The 20,292-nt window shown below is 39.8% G+C and overlaps 2 protein-coding genes across 2 annotated transcripts in view; one reads left to right on the forward strand and one right to left on the reverse strand.

Annotated features, from left to right (window-relative positions):
• Positions 1-323: 323 nt before the first annotated feature.
• LOC137989981 (C-type lectin domain family 10 member A-like) lies at positions 324-5,058 on the forward strand. Its single transcript, XM_068835543.1, has 5 exons — positions 324-363; positions 550-908; positions 1,948-1,989; positions 2,176-2,534; positions 4,505-5,058. The coding sequence occupies exons 4-5, from the start codon at positions 2,189-2,191 to the stop codon at positions 4,945-4,947; spliced, it is 789 nt and encodes a 262-aa protein (XP_068691644.1). The 5' UTR covers positions 324-363; positions 550-908; positions 1,948-1,989; positions 2,176-2,188; the 3' UTR covers positions 4,948-5,058.
• A 7,647-nt stretch (positions 5,059-12,705) lies between these two features.
• Positions 12,706-20,292, reverse strand: part of LOC137989969 (acyl-CoA dehydrogenase family member 11-like) — a 41,828-nt gene continuing 34,241 nt past the window's right edge. The window contains exons 9-16 of the mRNA XM_068835534.1: positions 19,019-19,113; positions 18,703-18,802; positions 17,369-17,509; positions 16,063-16,155; positions 14,674-14,751; positions 13,775-13,967; positions 12,946-13,012; positions 12,706-12,838 (exon numbers count right to left, since the gene is read on the reverse strand). Coding sequence (XP_068691635.1) covers positions 12,706-12,838; positions 12,946-13,012; positions 13,775-13,967; positions 14,674-14,751; positions 16,063-16,155; positions 17,369-17,509; positions 18,703-18,802; positions 19,019-19,113 — 900 coding nt within the window. The remainder of the gene's footprint in view (positions 12,839-12,945; positions 13,013-13,774; positions 13,968-14,673; positions 14,752-16,062; positions 16,156-17,368; positions 17,510-18,702; positions 18,803-19,018; positions 19,114-20,292) is intronic.

Below are 20,292 nucleotides of genomic sequence, written 5' to 3' on the forward strand. Positions count from 1 at the left end.
ACTAATTGATTTCCGCACCCTCTAGTAAAAAAACTAGAGGTAAAAAAGACGAGCGAATTTTTAAATCCGTAAAGAAAATTTTGCCCCAAGCACGGAAAGTAAGTCACTTAGTCAAACGTGCAACAGTATTGGCCAACAGTGGCTATCGTGGGACGCGCGCCCGCGGTCAACCTTCAGTTGCCCAATGTTGGGCCAAATCTTCAAAATAAGAGAATTTACGGCAAAAAGTCTGCAAAAAGTTAGACTGAAATTTTGCTTGTCTCCAGAAATCAAAGATACAGCTTGCTTGATTTTAACGTATTTTGTGGCTGTTATTTACAGATCTTTTGCAACTTCTTTAAAAGAGAGATATGCCGCAACAAGGTAATAATCACAATTTTAAGAATAGCAGCTGTCTGCTGTCTGTTTTACGTGAACGCAATGCTAGATCTATTTATAAGCCACTAAAGGTTTCAACAATGTTAGCCAATGCTGGCCAATATAGTGGGAATGCTTTGCCAGGGTTGAGTCAGAAGACCCTTTCACACTGCTATTTCCTTCATTTTTCAGCAAAGAGAAGGACATGATTTTGTTATCCATCTATTTGAAGTATTTTCTTACTGTGGGCTTCTTGGTAAGCACTGGCTCTTGTTTGCAAGTGGAGTCCCATGTGACAGTCAAAGAAGGGTTTCGTGCAAAGGGAACCGTTTTACAAAGTAAACAGACTTCCAGTCAGTTGGACTGCGCACACTTTTGTTTACGGAAAGAGGGATGCTTGTCCTTTAACTACAAACTATCGTCCAAGACAAAAGGACTCTGTGAACTGCTGAGTGACACCGCGGGGCATTTTGACGTTAGTCAGCTCGTAAATAGAGTTGGATGGATGCATGGGCAAATTGTTCCTTTTGTTCAAAACACGGATAAGGACGGTAAGACGAAGGTGTAACCAGGAGTGGTTATGGGCTTCTAGACTAGTATTGGGGATAAAATAAAAATAATGATTATCAAGGCAGGGGTACAACACCTGAAAGCCGTTTTCACGCCGCTTAAAATCGGTTTACTGAAAATATCTCTTTCGCGTTTCAAGCAATACAAAAACCGTACGTTCAAAACACAAATCAATGTTTTGGGGTGTTTAGTAAAGTTTTTGGTGATTTTCAGATATATTTTGGAGGAGATAGTTTTTCTCAAGAGGGTAGTAAAATTTGAAGAAATAAGAAATAGTTAAGATTTGATGTAGTTTAAAAATTAGAATTTGAAGTTAAAATTTGATATATAGACATCTCTCGTTTCTCGAAAATCCTGAAACTTTTCGGGACCTTTTCGGTTGTCACAGTTCCCTCTGTATCTTATGAATGGTATGATTTAACATCGCCAGCAAAGTTTCAAATTTTTATTTGAAGAAAATTTTTCATCCCCATTATACCAAGTTTAGGAGGTCCTACGTTTAAGAGTTTGGTTCAGTTTGTCAGTCAAAGTGCTCTGATTAACGAAAACATTTTTTCCTTGAGAGTCATAACGCGGTGTATATTTCAGCTGGCCAGAGACCGCTCGTGTGTGGTGAGTAGTATTTTACCGAGCCTATCGTAACAAAATTTAATCTCCAGCTTTCTTTTGGCTTCGTAAAACGGATCGAGGGTGATGCGACTAATTGATTTCCGCACCCTCTAGTAAAAAAACTAGAGGTAAAAAAGACGAGCGAATTTTTAAATCCGTAAAGAAAATTTTGCCCCAAGCACGGAAAGTAAGTCACTTAGTCAAACGTGCAACAGTATTGGCCAACAGTGGCTATCGTGGGACGCGCGCCCGCGGTCAACCTTCAGTTGCCCAATGTTGGGCCAAAATCTTCAAAATAAGAGAATTTACGGCAAAAAGTCTGCAAAAAGTTAGACTGAAATTTTGCTTGTCTCCAGAAATCAAAGATACAGCTTGCTTGATTTTAACGTATTTTGTGGCTGTTATTTACAGATCTTTTGCAACTTCTTTAAAAGAGAGATATGCCGCAACAAGGTAATAATCACAATTTTAAGAATAGCAGCTGTCTGCTGTCTGTTTTACGTGAACGCAATGCTAGATCTATTTATAAGCCACTAAAGGTTTCAACAATGTTAGCCAATGCTGGCCAATATAGTGGGAATGCTTTGCCAGGGTTGAGTCAGAAGACCCTTTCACACTGCTATTTCCTTCATTTTTCAGCAAAGAGAAGGACATGATTTTGTTATCCATCTATTTGAAGTATTTTCTTACTGTGGGCTTCTTGGTAAGCACTGGCTCTTGTTTGCAAGTGGAGTCCCATGTGACAGTCAAAGAAGGGTTTCGTGCAAAGGGAACCGTTTTACAAAGTAAACAGACTTCCAGTCAGTTGGACTGCGCACACTTTTGTTTACGGAAAGAGGGATGCTTGTCCTTTAACTACAAACTATCGTCCAAGACAAAAGGACTCTGTGAACTGCTGAGTGACACCGCGGGGCATTTTGACGTTAGTCAGCTCGTAAATAGAGTTGGATGGATGCATGGGCAAATTGTTCCTTTTGTTCAAAACACGGATAAGGACGGTAAGACGAAGGTGTAACCAGGAGTGGTTATGGGCTTCTAGACTAGTATTGGGGATAAAATAAAAATAATGATTATCAAGGCAGGGGTACAACACCTGAAAGCCGTTTTCACGCCGCTTAAAATCGGTTTACTGAAAATATCTCTTTCGCGTTTCAAGCAATACAAAAACCCTACGTTCAAAACACAAATCAATGTTTTGGGGTGTTTAGTAAAGTTTTTGGTGATTTTCAGATATATTTTGGAGGAGATAGTTTTTCTCAAGAGGGTAGTAAAATTTGAAGAAATAAGAAATAGTTAAGATTTGATGTAGTTTAAAAATTAGAATTTGAAGTTAAAATTTGATATATAGACACCCAAACAGTCCCCTACCAACCTTGGTGTGCTCTTGGGTTTGGGGCAACTATTCTCTTTAGCGTTTTCATTCCTAAGATCTGAAGATCGAGGCGTTCATTCTCCTAACTAGTACCATAGATTTATTTGTTTGGTAGTCATGAGAACTCGGTGCGATATCAAGATCACATCTCTTAAGCTGATAATTGTCTTCATTCTCAATACCTGCCTGGCTGACATTTCATTGAAATTGTGAAGAGAATTTACATACTGATCACTCCTTGGAATCAAAGGGTTAACGTGAATTTGAATGGAATTTTAAGAGTATTAAAGAAAGAAGAAAAGAAAGAAAATTATTTTTGGAACACCAACAGTCTCATTTTGGTTATGACATCCAAACAAGAGAAAAAATGGCTTAATGAGGAAAAAAAATCGCGTTGTACGAGTGGCATGTTTCTTTTGAAATTCGTGTCTCAATACAAAATGACGTCGCGTCAAAGTTAAGTGTAAAAAAAAAGAATTTTAATTATTTTTTAAAATTATTTTTAATTATATCCCTTCATTTTTAACTCGCTGTTAAAACAGCGAGTTTCAAGAATTTTTTTTTCAGGCTTTCCATTGGTTGAGAAAGTGGTGTGAGACTTTCAAGTCAATCATGTCACTAAGCCTTAATTAATTAAAAGAATAAATGGTTGTTAGGTTATGTACTTGTTTGACGAGTGTCCCAAGGGCTTATTATCTGCATTGTGGATGTAAGAGATAACTTTCTTAGGTCAGAACGGAAACCAACTAATTACCTGCAGGAAAGACCCTGAACACTTAATTTTCAGTTAACTGCAACACAGAAACGTGGCATGCAATCAGTCATCTCAGTTTCACCCACAAAAAGGCAATATCCGCGAAATATCACGAAATGAAGAAAAACTAACGGGCCACTTTAGTTATCAGGCCGATGAATGAAAGTGAGGCTACTATACCGGTGATCTCGTGTTGATAATACAAGCCTTTTTAGTTTGCAACTCTGGAATCGACAAGCTTGTCGAAAGTTAGATATTGCAATGTAAGACAAGTGCAGTTTTGTTACAGTGTAATGGCGATCAAAAAGGAGATACAGTCAAAATTATAGACGTGAGAAGGATGTGTTCCATCGAAATATGTGACACGGGACCTACTTAACGAAAAGCTTTTAAATATCTTAGCACCTATGACAGCTTTGTACTGCAACAACCAAAATATTTAAATTCTCATTCGCAAGTAGTTAACTTTACAGTAACACGATTTTCGTGATAAAAGTTCACGGGACCTACTTAAAGAAAAGCTTTTAAATATCTTAGCACCTATGACAGCTTTGTACTGCAACAACCAAAATATTTAAATTCTCATTCGCAAGTAGTTAACTTTACAGTAACACGATTTTCGTGATAAAAGTAGCGAGGTTAGTCAGTACAATGCAGGGCCACCGATAACCTCATTGTCATTCGTAGCCCAGGTAAATCAACAACAACAAATCTGAAATGGTGATTAAAACTGAAACTAGGCGCTTTCCAACCAGGAGCCTCCCATTGTGCAGGATCTGATCAAAAATGCCAAAGGAAACATCAACTAAAAGAATACTTAATATTTTTTTTATTTATGTCAGCTTGCTGTCCACCACGCTGGGATAAACATGGCGACTCGTGTTATTATGTGGAAAAGAGTGGAACCTCGAAATGGCAAGACGCTCGCAAAAAGTGTCACAACATGCGAGCTAATCTCACCATTATCACATCATCAGACGAACACCATTTTATTGCAAACCTGACGAAGAAATATAACATCAACACGGGACTTGGAATATGGTTTGGTCTTCAACGATTGGCTGACTCCAAGTTTTACTGGATAGACGGTACCCCATTGGACGGTCATTTCCAAGCGTGGGGACATGGGCAGCCAGACAACAGTGGCGGCGGCGAAAACTGTGGTCACATGAGGGGACTCGCAGCTCAGCATCCAGGTCAATGGAACGACTTGCCTTGTTCGTTGGGAGCAGGATATACTCCTTACCCCGGTCTGATTTGCGAGAAGTCCATATCGTACTTCTAGTAAGAGTAGTGCAGCTCAGTAAAACTGGTTTCAGTTATCAACGTTTACCGTTGTTGTAGTTGTTTTAGTTGATAAAAATAGAGTTGTAGTAGCTTGTTGAAAGCCAGTCAGGTCATAATGTGATGTGTCTCAATAAACTGATGGGAAATATTTTACGTGTGAGTCATTCCATTTTAATTTTGGTTTGGTGGGTATAGAGAAAGATTCTTAAGAGTGGTTGTCAGAGAAAACCGGGCAAAATGTTAAAAATGTCAACGGAAGGGGGTCAACAGAATTAGTTCACACTAACATCGTAAAGAGGTTAGGTGGAGTAATGAACAAATACACTAAACATAAGTCCTTTACTGCTCTTGTATTAGAGATACGAGCATCACTTTATTTGACCGACTCGGGCGCCATTTTTACAACCAAATTTTGTCAATTTTCTGAAACTCACAGAATCCTTAAAATTGGACGACCGATGCTTATATTTTTTACACGATACAATACAACACAGGGCTACTTTCTAAAACCATGATCTTTGTTAGACAGTCCTGGGCAGGGCTAAAACTTTTAAACTTTTCCTGACCTAAACTCAGTGTCTGTAGAAGAGCCAAAAATCGGTCTTTTTTAAATTAAGCTAGAGCGCACAACTAAAAGGCTAATGAAAGTGTGACAGCTAGAATGCAGTCTACTATCATCCATGTAACCAAAACACTAATAATCATTTTGGGCCATTGAAACAGGAAGAAACTTGAGTACTCGCAGTTATAGTCAAGTTGCTAAACTTCCTTGCAAAGGAGCCCGATTGCTTCGTGTTCATTTTAAGCCTTCTTCATATATTTTCTTTCTTATTTCGCTTTTAAGCATTATCAGCAGGTAGAGAAATCCTAAACAGCCCGAAATACCGCCACAATTGTATTCTAAAACGGCGAAAGTGTTAAATCGAAGGAGAACTTAAGAAAAAATAAAGCGACGCCATCTTGGAAGTTCAGCACTCAGGAGGGACTGGCACTAGTAGTGTCCAAAGTGCCTATAATTTAAAGGCCCAAAAAGCCTCTGTCGTTTACAGACAGTTTTTTTTGTTGTTGTTTTCAGATATAATAAAGGACCTTTCTTAGCATTTATTTCTCGGTGCACATATGATCAAAATTAGCTTCTTTGATTTGCTTTTAATCTATCATCTTTTTGTTTCGTTCTCCCATCACAGACCGCGTCTGTGTATCCGCCGGATCTCTCATTAAACAATTGTTTTCATGCACGGAAACAATAAATGATGCCTTTGTTTCCTGGTGATCCCTTATTTCTTTGTCCAAAACTAAAACCACTGCCCTCTGCACCAAACTGTCTGTACAATTATATGCAACATAGTGCAACCAAAGCGTAACTGAATTTACGTATCTCGCTTTCATGAATTTCAGATTATATCTAACGCCCAAGTTTGCATTTTTTTCTTGTTCGAGTTTTGTCTTTTTGTTTCCTAGCAGTTTAAAATTTTGATTTTTGTTAAGTTCATTTTTTCTCTGAAAAAGATTTGTCTTATACGCGGCAAATTCTTTCGTGAGTACTGGTAACAACAGTGATCGTGAGCAAGAAGGAACCCTCAAGCTGTAAACTTCCAATTGTACTGCTCCTATCACTGACATTATAGAAACGTTACAGTCTATATAAGGCAAAATTATGCTGTGCCAAACAGGAGCAATAATAAAGAACGGAGACTGAAAGGCATTATCACAATTTATTATATGGCTTGTGTTTGTAGCCAATATAACGCGCACTCTGATTGGCTAATTGTGACTGAATTGTAGGGCATCATTCTCCCGTAATGACCACGGGCCGATTACGGGCTTGCAAAAACAAAGCAAAAGGTAATTAAAAAACCATATAATAAACTACTTACTAACCGAGCTAGCTCGAGCCGTACTGGAGAATATTGGCCCTCGGTCGTTTTTGTACGAACCTCGCTGCGCTCGGTCCGTACTGCCACGACCTCGGGCCAATATTCCCCAGTACGGCCCTCGCGCTTGGTTAGTAAGAACTTAATAATAGAGGATGCGTTTCTACAGTGTACTGATTATGTAACAAGAGAAAAGATCACGAATCGTCATGTATCGGCCGAATTTGATTTTAAAATGGCTTTAGTTACAGTCTCCTGTCTTGATTATGATCTCAGGCATGAAATTAAAACAGTCTTAGACATCTCCCTAGCCCAAGTGGAATCAGCGCCTCCTTTCTCAAGAGTAGTGACGACAATTTGGAGGGTTTCAAACGATTGTGCTCCTTCCGTTGAAAAATAATGCAGCCCCTGTATTGATTTCTGCTTGGAAGCGGAACAAACGTCAATTTATGTACAAAGTTCGTTCACTTGCGGGTTCAAAGCCTGTTTCTTGGCAAAACGAGATGTATTGTCTTATTATCCGGGAGGAAACCATTGTTCTGATTTGCCATTTACTAAGACCTGGAATCATCTCCCGGAGTTCCTGTTTCGAAAAAAGTCTGGAAAACATAGATAGAATTTGTAGTCGAGTATGACGACTTTCAGATTGGTTGTAAACTTCAAGCAAAATTGGAATTTCGTTGCTAAAAGCATTTTCCTTAACATCATCGCGGGTTTTCTCTTGAATGTCATAGCCTGAAGAACGCAGCAGAGCTTCAAATACTTCATCTTCTTGATCTGGAGCAATTGTTGAGAGAACCGCAGAGAAAACCTGGTGTATTTTTCGCAAATAATAACATTTTTGTGAGCTTGATGTACTTTCCCAGTTCGAACAAAGAGACGATGCTATTGGACTGACTTTTCCCTCTGTGATACGTAAAATGGCTTCATTCAAAACTATGCGACTTTTCTGACGACTTTGTTCTTCATCTATCCAAAAACTGACTTCCTGATCTTCGTCTTCAATGCTACAAACGGTGCTATCCAAGTTGATTTCAACCTCTTCGTCTCGTGAAGTTGGATCTGATGAAACTTCCAGAAAAGCAAATGCAGCGTTTAAATTTGCTTTTTCAGCCTCTTCCACAGGACTTACTCTCTTTCCAGTGACATTACTTTCATCATCTCTTTGTTCCTAAAAATTGTGTTAATTATACGGTAACTTACTAACTTGTAGCAAACTTGCAACTGACGCGTGGATTCAACAAATGATCTATACTAGTCATCAAATCTCTCTCAAAAGTTTGAACGCCACCTTTAGCGACTCTCCAACGACAATCCTTTTCATCTCTCACCCGTCTATGTAAAAAAAGTACTCAAGAATGGTCATACACATCTTTGCGATAATTTATTGACGTGTCTAAAATTAACATAATAAAAATCGATAGACTCAATTCGCCTTTTATTTGAAAACTAAATATTTCTGTCACATGTCCCGTTATTGTCAATGTGGGAACGTTGGATATTTACCTCGCCACTTCGCGGGTCGGTAAATATCCACCGCTAGTCACCTCCACTTCGGTGAATAGTTGTGAATTATACCGAGGACGTAGTAATAAATGCTTTCCTCGTACCCAGTTTCCACTACACTTTTTAAGTCACGTGACACTGATGTGCCATAATTACCCGCGGGGAACTGCCATTCGAAAGGGGCGGGGATGCTCGTCGGAAATTTTGAATTAAACCCCTAAAGGAGACCAATCTGGGCGTGGCCCAACACTTTTTTGACCCCTAAAAGCGATCATTTTAATCTTTGATTACATGAATCGAGTAAATAAATGGAATTAAAACTATATAATTTTTTAACATTTCTTCAAGTGCAACCCTAAAAGAGACGTCTACGGCTAAATTTTAATGGTGTTTTGCCCAGAACACCCTAAGCGTGACCAAAATCTGAAATTTACACCCCTAAGTGAGACGGCGAGCATCCCGCCCCTTTCATATGAGTGTCCCCCCCCCCCCCCCTCCCGAGCATCCCCTTGGGTATAATTATTCCTTGAATTTTTAATAATACCCTTTCTGGTCAAGGGAGATATTTATGAAGAAGGTCAACTAACATGCTTCGGTTTACAATTTAATAAAACATTCCTATCTTATTTTACAATGCTTTGATTATCGTTACGACATCATTATAAACGTACTCAACCGCCCTAGTGACGCAAGCTTCGGAAATAAAATTCCTCGAAAGACTATGAAAATTAAATTGCGTTGCTTTCAAAAGAGAACAGATTCATATGCCGGAGATTATTCAAAATTACTTTGCATATTGTGCAATTACGCATCACCAACGAAAGAGAGAGGATAGCCTCACTGGGAGAGCTTCTGGAAAAGATTGGATTTCATCCAGCTCATTACACCTGTGTAAACATTTGAATATTGAATTATCAAAATCAAATTACAAAGGAAAGGCTTTATCACGAAAAAATAACCCGAGTGTTGTAAAAAGTTTAAAACATCATATCAAACCTCCAGCTCGTCTTTTCTGTCGCAAGTTGTAAGTTCTTGGAACATCCTCCCATGCTGTTTTCGACAACTGCTACAGATAACTAAAACAATTTTTTTTTTTGGTTACCACATATATCTCGCTTCACCTATTAGTGGTATAATTTGTCACGGTATCTTAGGGTGCATAGCTTGTTAATCTCAAATGAAAGGAAAACACAAACATTAAAACAAAGTAAAATTAGACGTAGGTGTAAAGATATTTTTCTTGAAATTTCAAACACTATGGATTATACATACCGGAACCAATTGGAACTTTCACATGATATAGGCTGAACATTTCTTCCGAGACCTTCTTGTTTACCCGACGAGGGTCTTTCAGGGACTTCCTTTCGCCTCTGTGAATTGGATACGAGCATCTAGGTGGAAGCTGCTGGAAATGTGTAGAAAGCTCGTATCTGTGCTTTGGACAGATCGTCATTTTTTCCGTATCCTCCCTCGACAGGTTGTAAAAGCCGGCACGATTGACAATAAGTTCGTATTCGACTAGAATATTGCTTGTGCCAATTCCGCATCAGCCACTCACACCTAGACTAGTGAGGTAACCAGACAAATCCTTCCTGCAAGCTCTAAGAGGTATGATACTTGCGTCTTCTGGACCGCATGTCCTGTCGCTTGACGAAAAGGAACAACTCATTTGCAGTCAACTTTTTCCTTATGTATTAAACAAGTCAAAGACAAGCTTACAAGGTGTCCGAATTTAATTAGTGACGTCCTGAGAAAAGTGCACAGTTATCAGCCAATTATTTTCGGCAATTTCTTAGCTATTTAGCAGATCGAACTCGGATCTCTGCTATTAAAACAGCGTCATTTTTCAGCTAACAGTAAACATTTGGAAGTTTTGAGGTCCCACTTAGACCCCATTACAGGCATGATCCATGATATTCTGCACACGTGCGAAGAAATTTGTTTTCACCTGTTACAAGGCAGGACGGAATTAACAAATTGAGAATGACGGTGTCAGTGAAAGAGTCCCCCCCCCCCCCTTCTCGCCCTCGCCTCTTCCCCGCCTAGCTCTTCCTCCCTTCCTCCGAAATAAGGGCAAGGGTGAAGAAAATAAGAAAAATGAGCATAATAATGATAATGATAATGATAAACCCGAAAAGGAAATCAAACATTCAATCGGGCTAGGTCGCTAATTTAGTAAGAAATATTCCTTTTTAACCCCGTTACAGTGGAGCCTCGATATAAAGAAGGGTCAAAGAAAACATGTTTGCTAAAACGAGGTATCATGATGTTGAGACTTTTTTTCCAAGGATGTTACTATTACTAAGGCCAGGAGTTTCCTTTGCTTTACCGACGACTTTTACGAAGGGTTTTTTTTCTCGAAGGTGCCACTACTTTCTAATGCCAACCCATCCCCCCCTCCCCCCCCCCCCCCTCCCACTACTCCTGCGACTACGCTTCTCCAAGTAACAGTTGGCTAGTGCCGGTCCACCCTTCACCCTAAATTTTCAAGACGGCGCGGTCTTGTGTTAATTCCTTTGTTTACCTTATGGGTTAAGTACCTTTTGCTCGTTTTTATACATACCAATCGCGGTATCATGTTTTATGTTTATCTACGTTATTCTAACTGCTTATCGTACTTAATAGCACACAAGCGCAGAAAAATCGTCAGAACGGCTAACAGCAAACACGAACCGAACAGCGATGTTTTTAAGGCGAAGTCGAGTAACCGTAAGAAATGTAAGTATTCTAGTTTCTTCCTGTTTCAATGGCCCAAAATGATTATTAGTGTTTTGGTTACATGGATGATAGTAGACTGCATTCTAGCTGTCACACTTTCATTAGCCTTTTAGTTGTGCGCTCTAGCTTAATTTAAAAAAGACCGATTTTTGGCTCTTCTACAGACACTGAGTTTAGGTCAGGAAAAGTTTAAAAGTTTTAGCCCTGCCCAGGACTGTCTAACAAAGATCATGGTTTTAGAAAGTAGCCCTGTGTTGTATTGTATCGTGTAAAAAATATAAGCATCGGTCGTCCAATTTTAAGGATTCTGTGAGTTTCAGAAAATTGACAAAATTTGCTTATAAAAATGGCGCCCGAGTCGGTCAAATAAAGTGATGCTCGTATCTCTAATACAAGAGCAGTAAAGGACTTATGTTTGGTGTATTTGTTCATTACTCCACCTAACCTCTCTACGATGTTAGTGTGAACTAATTCTGTTGACCCCCTTCCGTTGACATTTTTAACATTTTGCCCGGTTTTCTCTGACAACCACTGTTAAGAATCTTTCTCTATACCCACCAAACCAAAATTAAAATGGAATGACTCACACGTACAATATTTCCCATCAGTTTATTGAGACACATCACATTATGACCTGACTGGCTTTCAACAAGCTACTACAAGGTCAGGAAAAGTTTAAAAGTTTTAGCCCTGCCCGGGACTGTCTAACAAAGATCATGGTTTTAAAAAGTAGCCCTGTGTTGTATTGTATCGTGTAAAAAATGTAAAAATTGGTCGTCCAATTTTAAGGATTCTGTGAGTTTCAGAAAATTGACAAAATTTGCTTGTAAAAATGGCGCCCGAGTCGGTCAAATAAAGTGATGCTCGTATCTCTAATACAAGAGCAGTAAAGGACTTATGTTTGGTATATTTGTTCATTACTCCACCTAACCTTTCTACGATGTTAGTATGAACTAATTCTGTTGACCCCCTTCCGTTGACGTTTTCTCTGACAACCACTCTTAATTCGTTTAATGTAACTGGTTTGTACTAACTGACATTTTGCTTGCGAACGGCGATGAGTGGCGATGAGCTGAACTTAATTCTGTCAAAGTTTGCTTGTCATCCTCTCTTTTGTCATCATGCTGTTTGGCACTTCCATAAATAAATATTTGTAGAACAAAATACTCAATATTTTTGCATTTTAGTTTGCATCTTTTCACCACAAAACATTACCGGTCTAGATGGGGAAATCTAGACCGCGGTCAATATCGATTTTAGCCAATCAAATTCGTGAATTTTGTAGTTCCCAGTCCTCGTGAGACAGAGCCATATAATAATTATTATTATTAACCGTCCTTCTGAAATAAACCCATTTATTTTAATGTATATAATATACTTCTTCCACAATAACCTCCACTACCGAATAAGCCTGAAAAGGACAAGCTGAAGCCGCGTCTGGAAGTAGTTTATCACTACGAGTCCACGTTCTTTACAAAGCCTGGTCACTCCAAGCTAAGTTTATGCTTTGCAGAGGGCTGGCATCCTGTTAGGTGAGGAGTATCGATTTGTTTTGTTGTTTTCTGGAGACCGTTCAAGGTCTGAAGACCTGACGACAAAAGCATTAGCTTCTGAAAGTCTTCTTTTCGCCTGAACATCAGATCACTGAGGCCAATCAGTCATTGTGTTGTTATTTTTGTAAACTCCGGATGTCCCTCCATAACGAGTGCCAGGTCACACGCGGAGTTCTTTTGATCATAAGCGTTGAATTTGAGCTGAGTGAGGACTGGGGCCAAGTCGAGGCGACACCACCTAAGACGATTATAAACACACCTCATACACCTTTGCAGATCCTGCTTTTTTGTTTACCCTGCAAAAAATATACAAAGAAACCTAATCGCCCTGTAATGCTACCATACCTGACGGCAACTTGAATGTCCTGTTCACTCGACTCTTTCCACGACGCGTGCTCTATAAGCAATGACGCTGGACAAAGAGACAAAATGAACAGTGCTTCAAATAAAGGAATTGTCAGCTTAAGTTACAAACCACGATATTTTATAATTTCCCTACCCATCTTCTTGCTTCTAAACCCGACACAAAAAGGTAAATAAATGAATCAAGGATCTAGGATCGAGATCGTTCCGCTTTTAAATCTCACGATTCTTCGCCGGGCAAAGAGTCCATATGCACGTCATCTTCATTTGGTTAGTATTTTGTATAATATCGCTCTATTGCCGTCATGCTCATCTTCTGGAGTGTGGTTTTTTTAAAATTTAATCGCTGACTGTTTCCTCACAGGCCCGCACTATTCAAGCGGACAAGGACGAAAGAACAACTTGGCTTTCATAAATATGTTTTAATCAATTTTGACTGATCACGATCTTCTCTGATCCAACGCTGCGCAATATTTATCGTCCACGGTTTTTGCGAAGGTTTTATAACCTCAACTTTACAAATGCTGGAAGTAATGGCTGACATATTACAGTCGCGTTACCTGCGCAGTAACGTTGCGCACAAACAATTAGCGCGAACGTCCTTAAGTGTTTAGACTCAAATTGAGCTATCTTTGCCACGTCTTATGAGAGCTGTTTAGACACGCGGAGACTGGAGGCCATCAGAGGGTAACACACCCAAAAAACTAGCCTCTCGGGGCTATAAAATCTCTTTGTGGTTATATTAACTGAAATTCAACCAGGAAATAGCACCAGCCGAAGGGCAATGCTTGGATTTGTACATATATTGTACCTATGTAAATTCTTGCCAAGCTATATGCCAGATCACGAGCGGCGAGAGGGCCAGAGATTCGTCCAAAGTGTTGCGGATACAGCAGAGCATCCATTGAAGATTGAACTTGTTGACGCAGAGTGCTAAGTGTTGAATGAGACGAGGAAGCCGTTGATAATTTTTCTGACACGTACAAATGGAAAGCGTTCAAAACCTGTAAAAAAAAAACCCAAAAAACATGAAAACACTTGTGAGATAAGCAACCTAAACTGGCATCCGAGGTGGATGTTACACCTACAGAAATGAGTGCAACCGGCACCAGACAAAAACTTCGAAAACATGCATCAAACAACCAGGCTATGACCACGTGCAGGGAAACTCCCATGGCAAACTAAAGAGGCGGCAGGTAACCGACAGCGAACGCGGGAGAATAACATTCGAGAGATTTAGCATCAGGTTAACATGAAACAGAAATTAGATGGAACTGCTTCTTGTTCTAAAACCGCGAAGGTTCTCTCGTTCTAACTTGTTTTTCTCTTTCGAGAATTCTCTCAATATCTGTAACCAATAAGCAAAAAATGAGATAACACCGTTCTTTGACTTTAAATTTCTTATTATCACAGGAGTGGGAAAAGACCGGGAAATCAATGATGCCGGAAATACCGCATCTTGATGCAGAATAACGGAAGTGGCCGGCAGCTAGTGCTGGAAATGCCAACATCTTAGTTGAAAAACAAAGGGAAAACCGAACGTGGGATAAAAACGCAGAAAAACACGGCCTTAAGGCCTAAGATAAGCCAATGAAAAGCGAGTTGACAATCGTAAACAGCGCGGGGAAAGATGGAGATTTAAAAATGCCGATATAACTTTAATCTAACCAAATACAGTTTATACTGCATGGCGCAGGAATGAAAACTTACCTGGCCTTCGCTTTTGAAACCCGACTTTAAGACATCTAAAGAAAGAACGTTGGTAGTTCCTTCCCAAATAGGCAAAACCTTTTTAACAGAAGTAAAAAGACGTCATTAAAATTGGAGAATAGTTGAACAAATTGCTGCAGGCATCAGAAACAATACTTTACTTTAACAGCAACTCCAAGAATAAAATTTTGTGAGCATAATTAATTTAAATAAACCTATTATTCAGCCTCGTTTCCAGGTTTTAAGGGCTCAATAGCAAGAAGCGCAAGACCTGAGGCCGAGCGTGGAAGCGGAAGGCGTCCCTCGGGGGAATCCTACTGAGTCACATTTGATTCACGTGAGGACGACTGGGAACGTGTCTGACTATTATGAACTTACTGACTGAGATAAGCCGGACAGGAAAATACTTGCCTCGAGACTATTGCGTCCCTGCGCCATAATTGAGAGCCAAATAATTTCTCGCCATGCTAGACCTAATTCAGTCAATAAATGTGTTATCATGTGAACAGACAAAACTTTAGGTTTCTTCGCGGCCCTATCTGATATTAAATGTGCTTAATGCTGTGTCAGCTTCTTGTTCCGAAAGCTCTTTGTCTAATGGTTCATCGGGATAACAAACTGCGCTTCCGACTTCGTTGTGTAGTCACTGCTGGCTTTCGTTTACCGTCGGCAACACATAAATTAACAATTAAGAAAGTTGTTACAAACAAGGTGATAGAGCGGGTTCGGACGGCTTTTTTCGAACTGGCTCAGCTCAGCCCGTCCGGACTCGCTCACGTCATCTTGAGAATGCGATTTTTCTGTAGGATTGGGTCATCGGGACATACGGTTTATACGACAGGAATAAAAACAGATAAAAGGAGTGGTTCTGCACGTGACCTCGCTTTGAAAAAGGGGCAAAATTGAACTTGGTAATGGCATCGGGGATCAGAGAATTCTTCGGTCTTCTTGAATTCTCCGGCTAAATTTTTCTCTTAGTGGCCATTATAGTCGCAACGGAAATTTTCTCTCTCAGAAGATTCTCCTCTAACTTCAGACTATTCTCCTGCTCCTTGAATTCGCAATGGAATCTGTAGTGTCCGACTTCTCTTTAATGGATAAATTAACGCTAATATTTACACACGTTATATTCCTAGTCCACTCTTAGATATTCGCTGATTAAATCTCTAATATGTAAATCTATAAAACACGCCGTGCATGTAAAAACACTCCTCAGGTCTCATGGGGATAGGTAGTGCAGGTCTGGACCCCCTCTCCTGTCACGCAACGCCGGGGAGAGACCCTCTCTCCCCGGCGTTGCGTGACAGGAGAGGGGGTCCAGAACTGGACTAGGGGATTGGAGACCTGGACTCTTCAAAAACCACAGCAAGAAAACGAGTGCTTATATACTTGAGCGTCCCTCAATAATACTGGCAAGCCTGTGTCTTCAATGTACCCCTGGCCACCAAAACTCTCCAAGCCCTCTGAGACTACCTGTATGCACTGGGAGAGAAAGGAAAAAAAAACCCGTTGATACACGTGGTATCACCACCCAAAAAATAATAAAAACGTCACGCTTTCCCACGCATTTCTATATGATGACTGCCGACTCTGTTAGCTGCACTACTGCTGTTAAACTCGCTATGGATCGTGGATGTTGAAAGAAACTCTATCAGAATCGCAAAACTGAGAACGCTTCGGACGCAAAAAATGAACCAAAAAATTACGAACACATATATACTATTTAGGCTAGCAATGACTGACTGACTAACAACTGAGGTCAATCCAGTTAGAGTCACTTTCCATTAAATTTCGTGTAGCTAAGACTTCTTTAAAACTAGATTTTTGTATCGACAACTTCAACCTCGAAGCCATGTACTGTTGCTACCTGGTGAACAAGATCCGCGGTAACAAATGATCGCGAAAAACAAGTCGCCAAGCAAAGCAATCCAGCTGCCAAGTTATTTCGTCATCGTGAAGCCTGTTCTGCTGCATTATTGCGTAGTTTACTCGTCGTCAAAGGTCTTATGCGCACAGAAATGTTAATGGATTTAAGGAGGCTCAAACCAGTTTTAACACTTTCAACAAACTCCTATTTGGAAAGATTGAATCTACCAAACTTTTTCATTTAAAAGTAATGTTATGATGCCATATGAAAGACCAATAGATGTACTCATCAATGTGACGTAACGGGTTATCATGGCAAGAGAAGAGCCATTTAAAAACTGCATTTTGATAAGCAATTATTGGTGTTTCATATGGAACCATAACATTGCCATTAAGTGTTGTAGAGTTAATCTTTCTGATAACACATTTCCTCCAAATTGTTGAAACCGGTCTGAGCCACCCAGCTTAAGAAAGATAAACAAAATACTAATTTGTAAGGTTTGCGTCCGCGGGAAAAACAAAAAAGTGCTTCGCAATCTGTTGATGAATCGATGCACTTGAAAGCTATTCTTAAACCTCCTGGCCGGTGATTGTAGTCACACTTGTCACACTTTTGTTGATTTTGCACTTGCTTCCGTTATCCTGTTTTAGAGATTAGCAGTTCCCCATTCTAGAGAATTCCCCTTAAAGAATTTCCCCACCAGAGAATCCCCCGTTTTAGAGATTCCCCGTTTTAGGGATTCCCGCCTTTTAGAGATTCCTCGTTCCCCGTTACCATTTGTTAATTTTCCATTCCTCGTTTTAGAGGTAATACAGAAATATCTCGTACCTGCTTGGCCGTGTAGAGTTTCGCGATTGGCGTGAGAACTCTCAGTACGTGTAACTCAATGTCCGACGCCTCATTACATTCTTGTTTGCCAAGCAGACGGCTAACTTCCATAGTAAGAAGAAAGGCGGCACGGGTCTCCACCTGAAAATGAATACCGGTATCCTCAGTTTTTGCCGTTGTCTCTTTCAGTGCATAACATGGCAAAGCAATCCCTTGGAGCTCGCACTATCGATTTTAAGTTATCTCCTTTTTATGCAAAAACCCAATTTGTTTATTTTTGGGAACTTCACGCAATGTCGAAACAAAAACGCTGAAACTACTACTATACCTTTTCAACGCTATCCTGTTGTCAATATTTTTAAGGAAACAAAAAATATTAAGGAAACAAAAAAATAATTCTTCGAAACGCTTTGAAACTCAGCGGAACAGGACCCCATCCGTGCTCAATTTCTCGCTCAACTTGTAACTTGATTTTCAGATACTCACTTTCTTTGCGGCCTTGACCGAAACAAAAGAAAGGCACAATTCCCGGATAGGTTGGGGCACAAATATGGCTGGCATTTCTTTGTTTGGAGCGCGCAAACATGGCGGCAATGACACAGAGAACCCTTAACCGTTGCTCTTCATTGACCTCTATCGTAATGGCGGCCAAATAAAAAGAATCCTTTGTTTTAATGTTAATAAGCCTTTCTAGTCTCGCTACGACGAGCAAATTTCAAAAGAATTTTTGTTTCAAAATGACGGCTGTAGGTCTAATGAACATAAAGACACAAGAATATAAAAGCCATTTATGAAAGTGGTCTATAGTCTACGCAACAACCAACCGATGAAGAAGTCTAGTTGTTGAAGCAGTCATAGCCTGTTGCTTTTGGGCTTTTGAAGCAATAAATTGCGATCATTTTACATACCAACACAAAACTAACACAAGTGAAGTTATGATCCTTGCAGCTACGAACGCAATTTTTAGCAAATGCGTAGAGAAGCGTAAAAAATTCAGGACTTCAACGGGGTTTGAACCCGTGACCACGCTATACCGGTACCGACGCTCTAACCAGCTGAGCTATGGAGCCACTGACGCTGGCAGCTGGTCATTTGTAGGGTCTAATGTTCCAGTGATGAATTAATCAACGATGAAATGATATATGAAAAATTTTCAGGCTTCTCTTGGCAATTTCACATCCACAGTTCAATTTATGATTCATTTCATAAATCAATTCAGTCGTACAAAACTAACTGCCAGTTCCATTTATCGTAAAGATTTTTAAAATCAATCTAGCCTGAGAGCAGGCTCTTCAGGCTAAATAACAATTATTATGAATCATACGACTTTATACCTCCATTCTGGCCAATGTTTGCATGTGGAGAGGATGGTCAATCAGCAGTTTTCCAAACACTGATCTTCTAAGACAATAATCCTGGGCCAGGGTCATGATCCTGCATTTTGTAAGGATAGGCAATGTCAAGATCTTTAAAGCTGGTGTCACGCAAGGCAACGGGTGCAAGTCACATCGACGGTTATGCTTGTTTCAGTAATGCGAAAAAAAAAACAACTTTGCTACTTGCCTGTTACATCATATAGCCTGCAAATGAGGCAATTAATGTAAGGCCATCGTCCACTTTTTGCTTTTCTTGCGACAAAATTATTCTCACCTCCTCATAAATCCAGTTGCGGAAATGCTGTTGTGGAAGCGAGTTATTGTTAACATATCTGATATGCAGGAGATTCCACGGCCTTCTTGTGATACCTGATAAACATTTAATGGTTACAACAACTTGAATAAGATCATCTAGCTGAGAAAAGTCTGGAAGATCTCATTTTGATCTCACCTTACAAAATTAAGTAAGTAGACGCTCCGTGAGCGTAAATTGGGTTGTCTGTGGTACATGTTACCCAAAAACAGCGGGCACTAAGTTGGGTGATGTTGAAAGTGCTGAAACTGGATTTTCCCAGGAGTAGTGCCGAAAACGGTTTTGTGCGCTCCGCTGTTTTCTATCTAAATGCACGATGCCAGCGAAGGCAGATAACGTAAAAGACCAACTACAGACCGTAGAATCAACAGAATCAGGAACACAGAGTCGAAGAAAAAACCGAATGCGTGAGCGAGGTTCACAAACGGACGAATAACTCTATCATGCTTGAAGGAATTCAAAAAAAATTATATGGTTCTTGCTTCTCTTCCTGAAATGCAAAAGTTACAAGCCAAGGTAAAGGAGCTCGAAAAAGGAAAGAACGTTTTGAAAAAGAGCTTGGAGTAGTCTCAAAGCACATATTGCAGAACTGAAGAACGATGCCGTTTCAACCACGACAAAGCTTGCTGCCGCAGGCGACAAATTTGCCAGGGTGGAAGCGCTCGAAGCACCTTTAATCAAACAGGAATGCCATAATCGACGAAATAACATCAAATTCTTCGGAATCCGAGATGACGACCACGAATCTCCGAAAGACACAGAAAGTAAATTAAAACAATTTCTGAATAAAGAAATGAAGATACCAAGCAGCGACCTCAAAGAAATCCATTTCGAAAGAGCAGATTTGTTTTTTTTTTTTTTTTCAGAAAATCAGCAGTGACCTATAATTGCCTTTCTTCCAAGACAAAGAGTATATCGAATCACACATCAAGAAATTGCCTAAAGGTAAAAAACTCACCGTATTAGACGACTTCCCAAAGGAAGTAGACGATATTAGAAAGGCACTCTTCCCTATCCTTAAGAAGGCGAAGGAAGAAAAGAAAGTAGCGTTCTTTAATGTAGAGAAGCTCATTTTTGAGAATGTATAATGTAAAAAAATAAAATGTAAATGCTTTGTTTATAGTGGAAGTGCACTTTGCTATCAAGCTAGTTTACAGGCACCCCGCTTTCAACAATGTGACAGAAACAATTCAAAGTTAACAGAAACATTATTTAGAACCCCAAATGGCAGGAGG

This window comes from Montipora foliosa, unplaced genomic scaffold, assembly GCF_036669935.1.
Source record: "Montipora foliosa isolate CH-2021 unplaced genomic scaffold, ASM3666993v2 scaffold_483, whole genome shotgun sequence".
Taxonomy (NCBI): Eukaryota; Metazoa; Cnidaria; class Anthozoa; order Scleractinia; family Acroporidae; genus Montipora; species Montipora foliosa.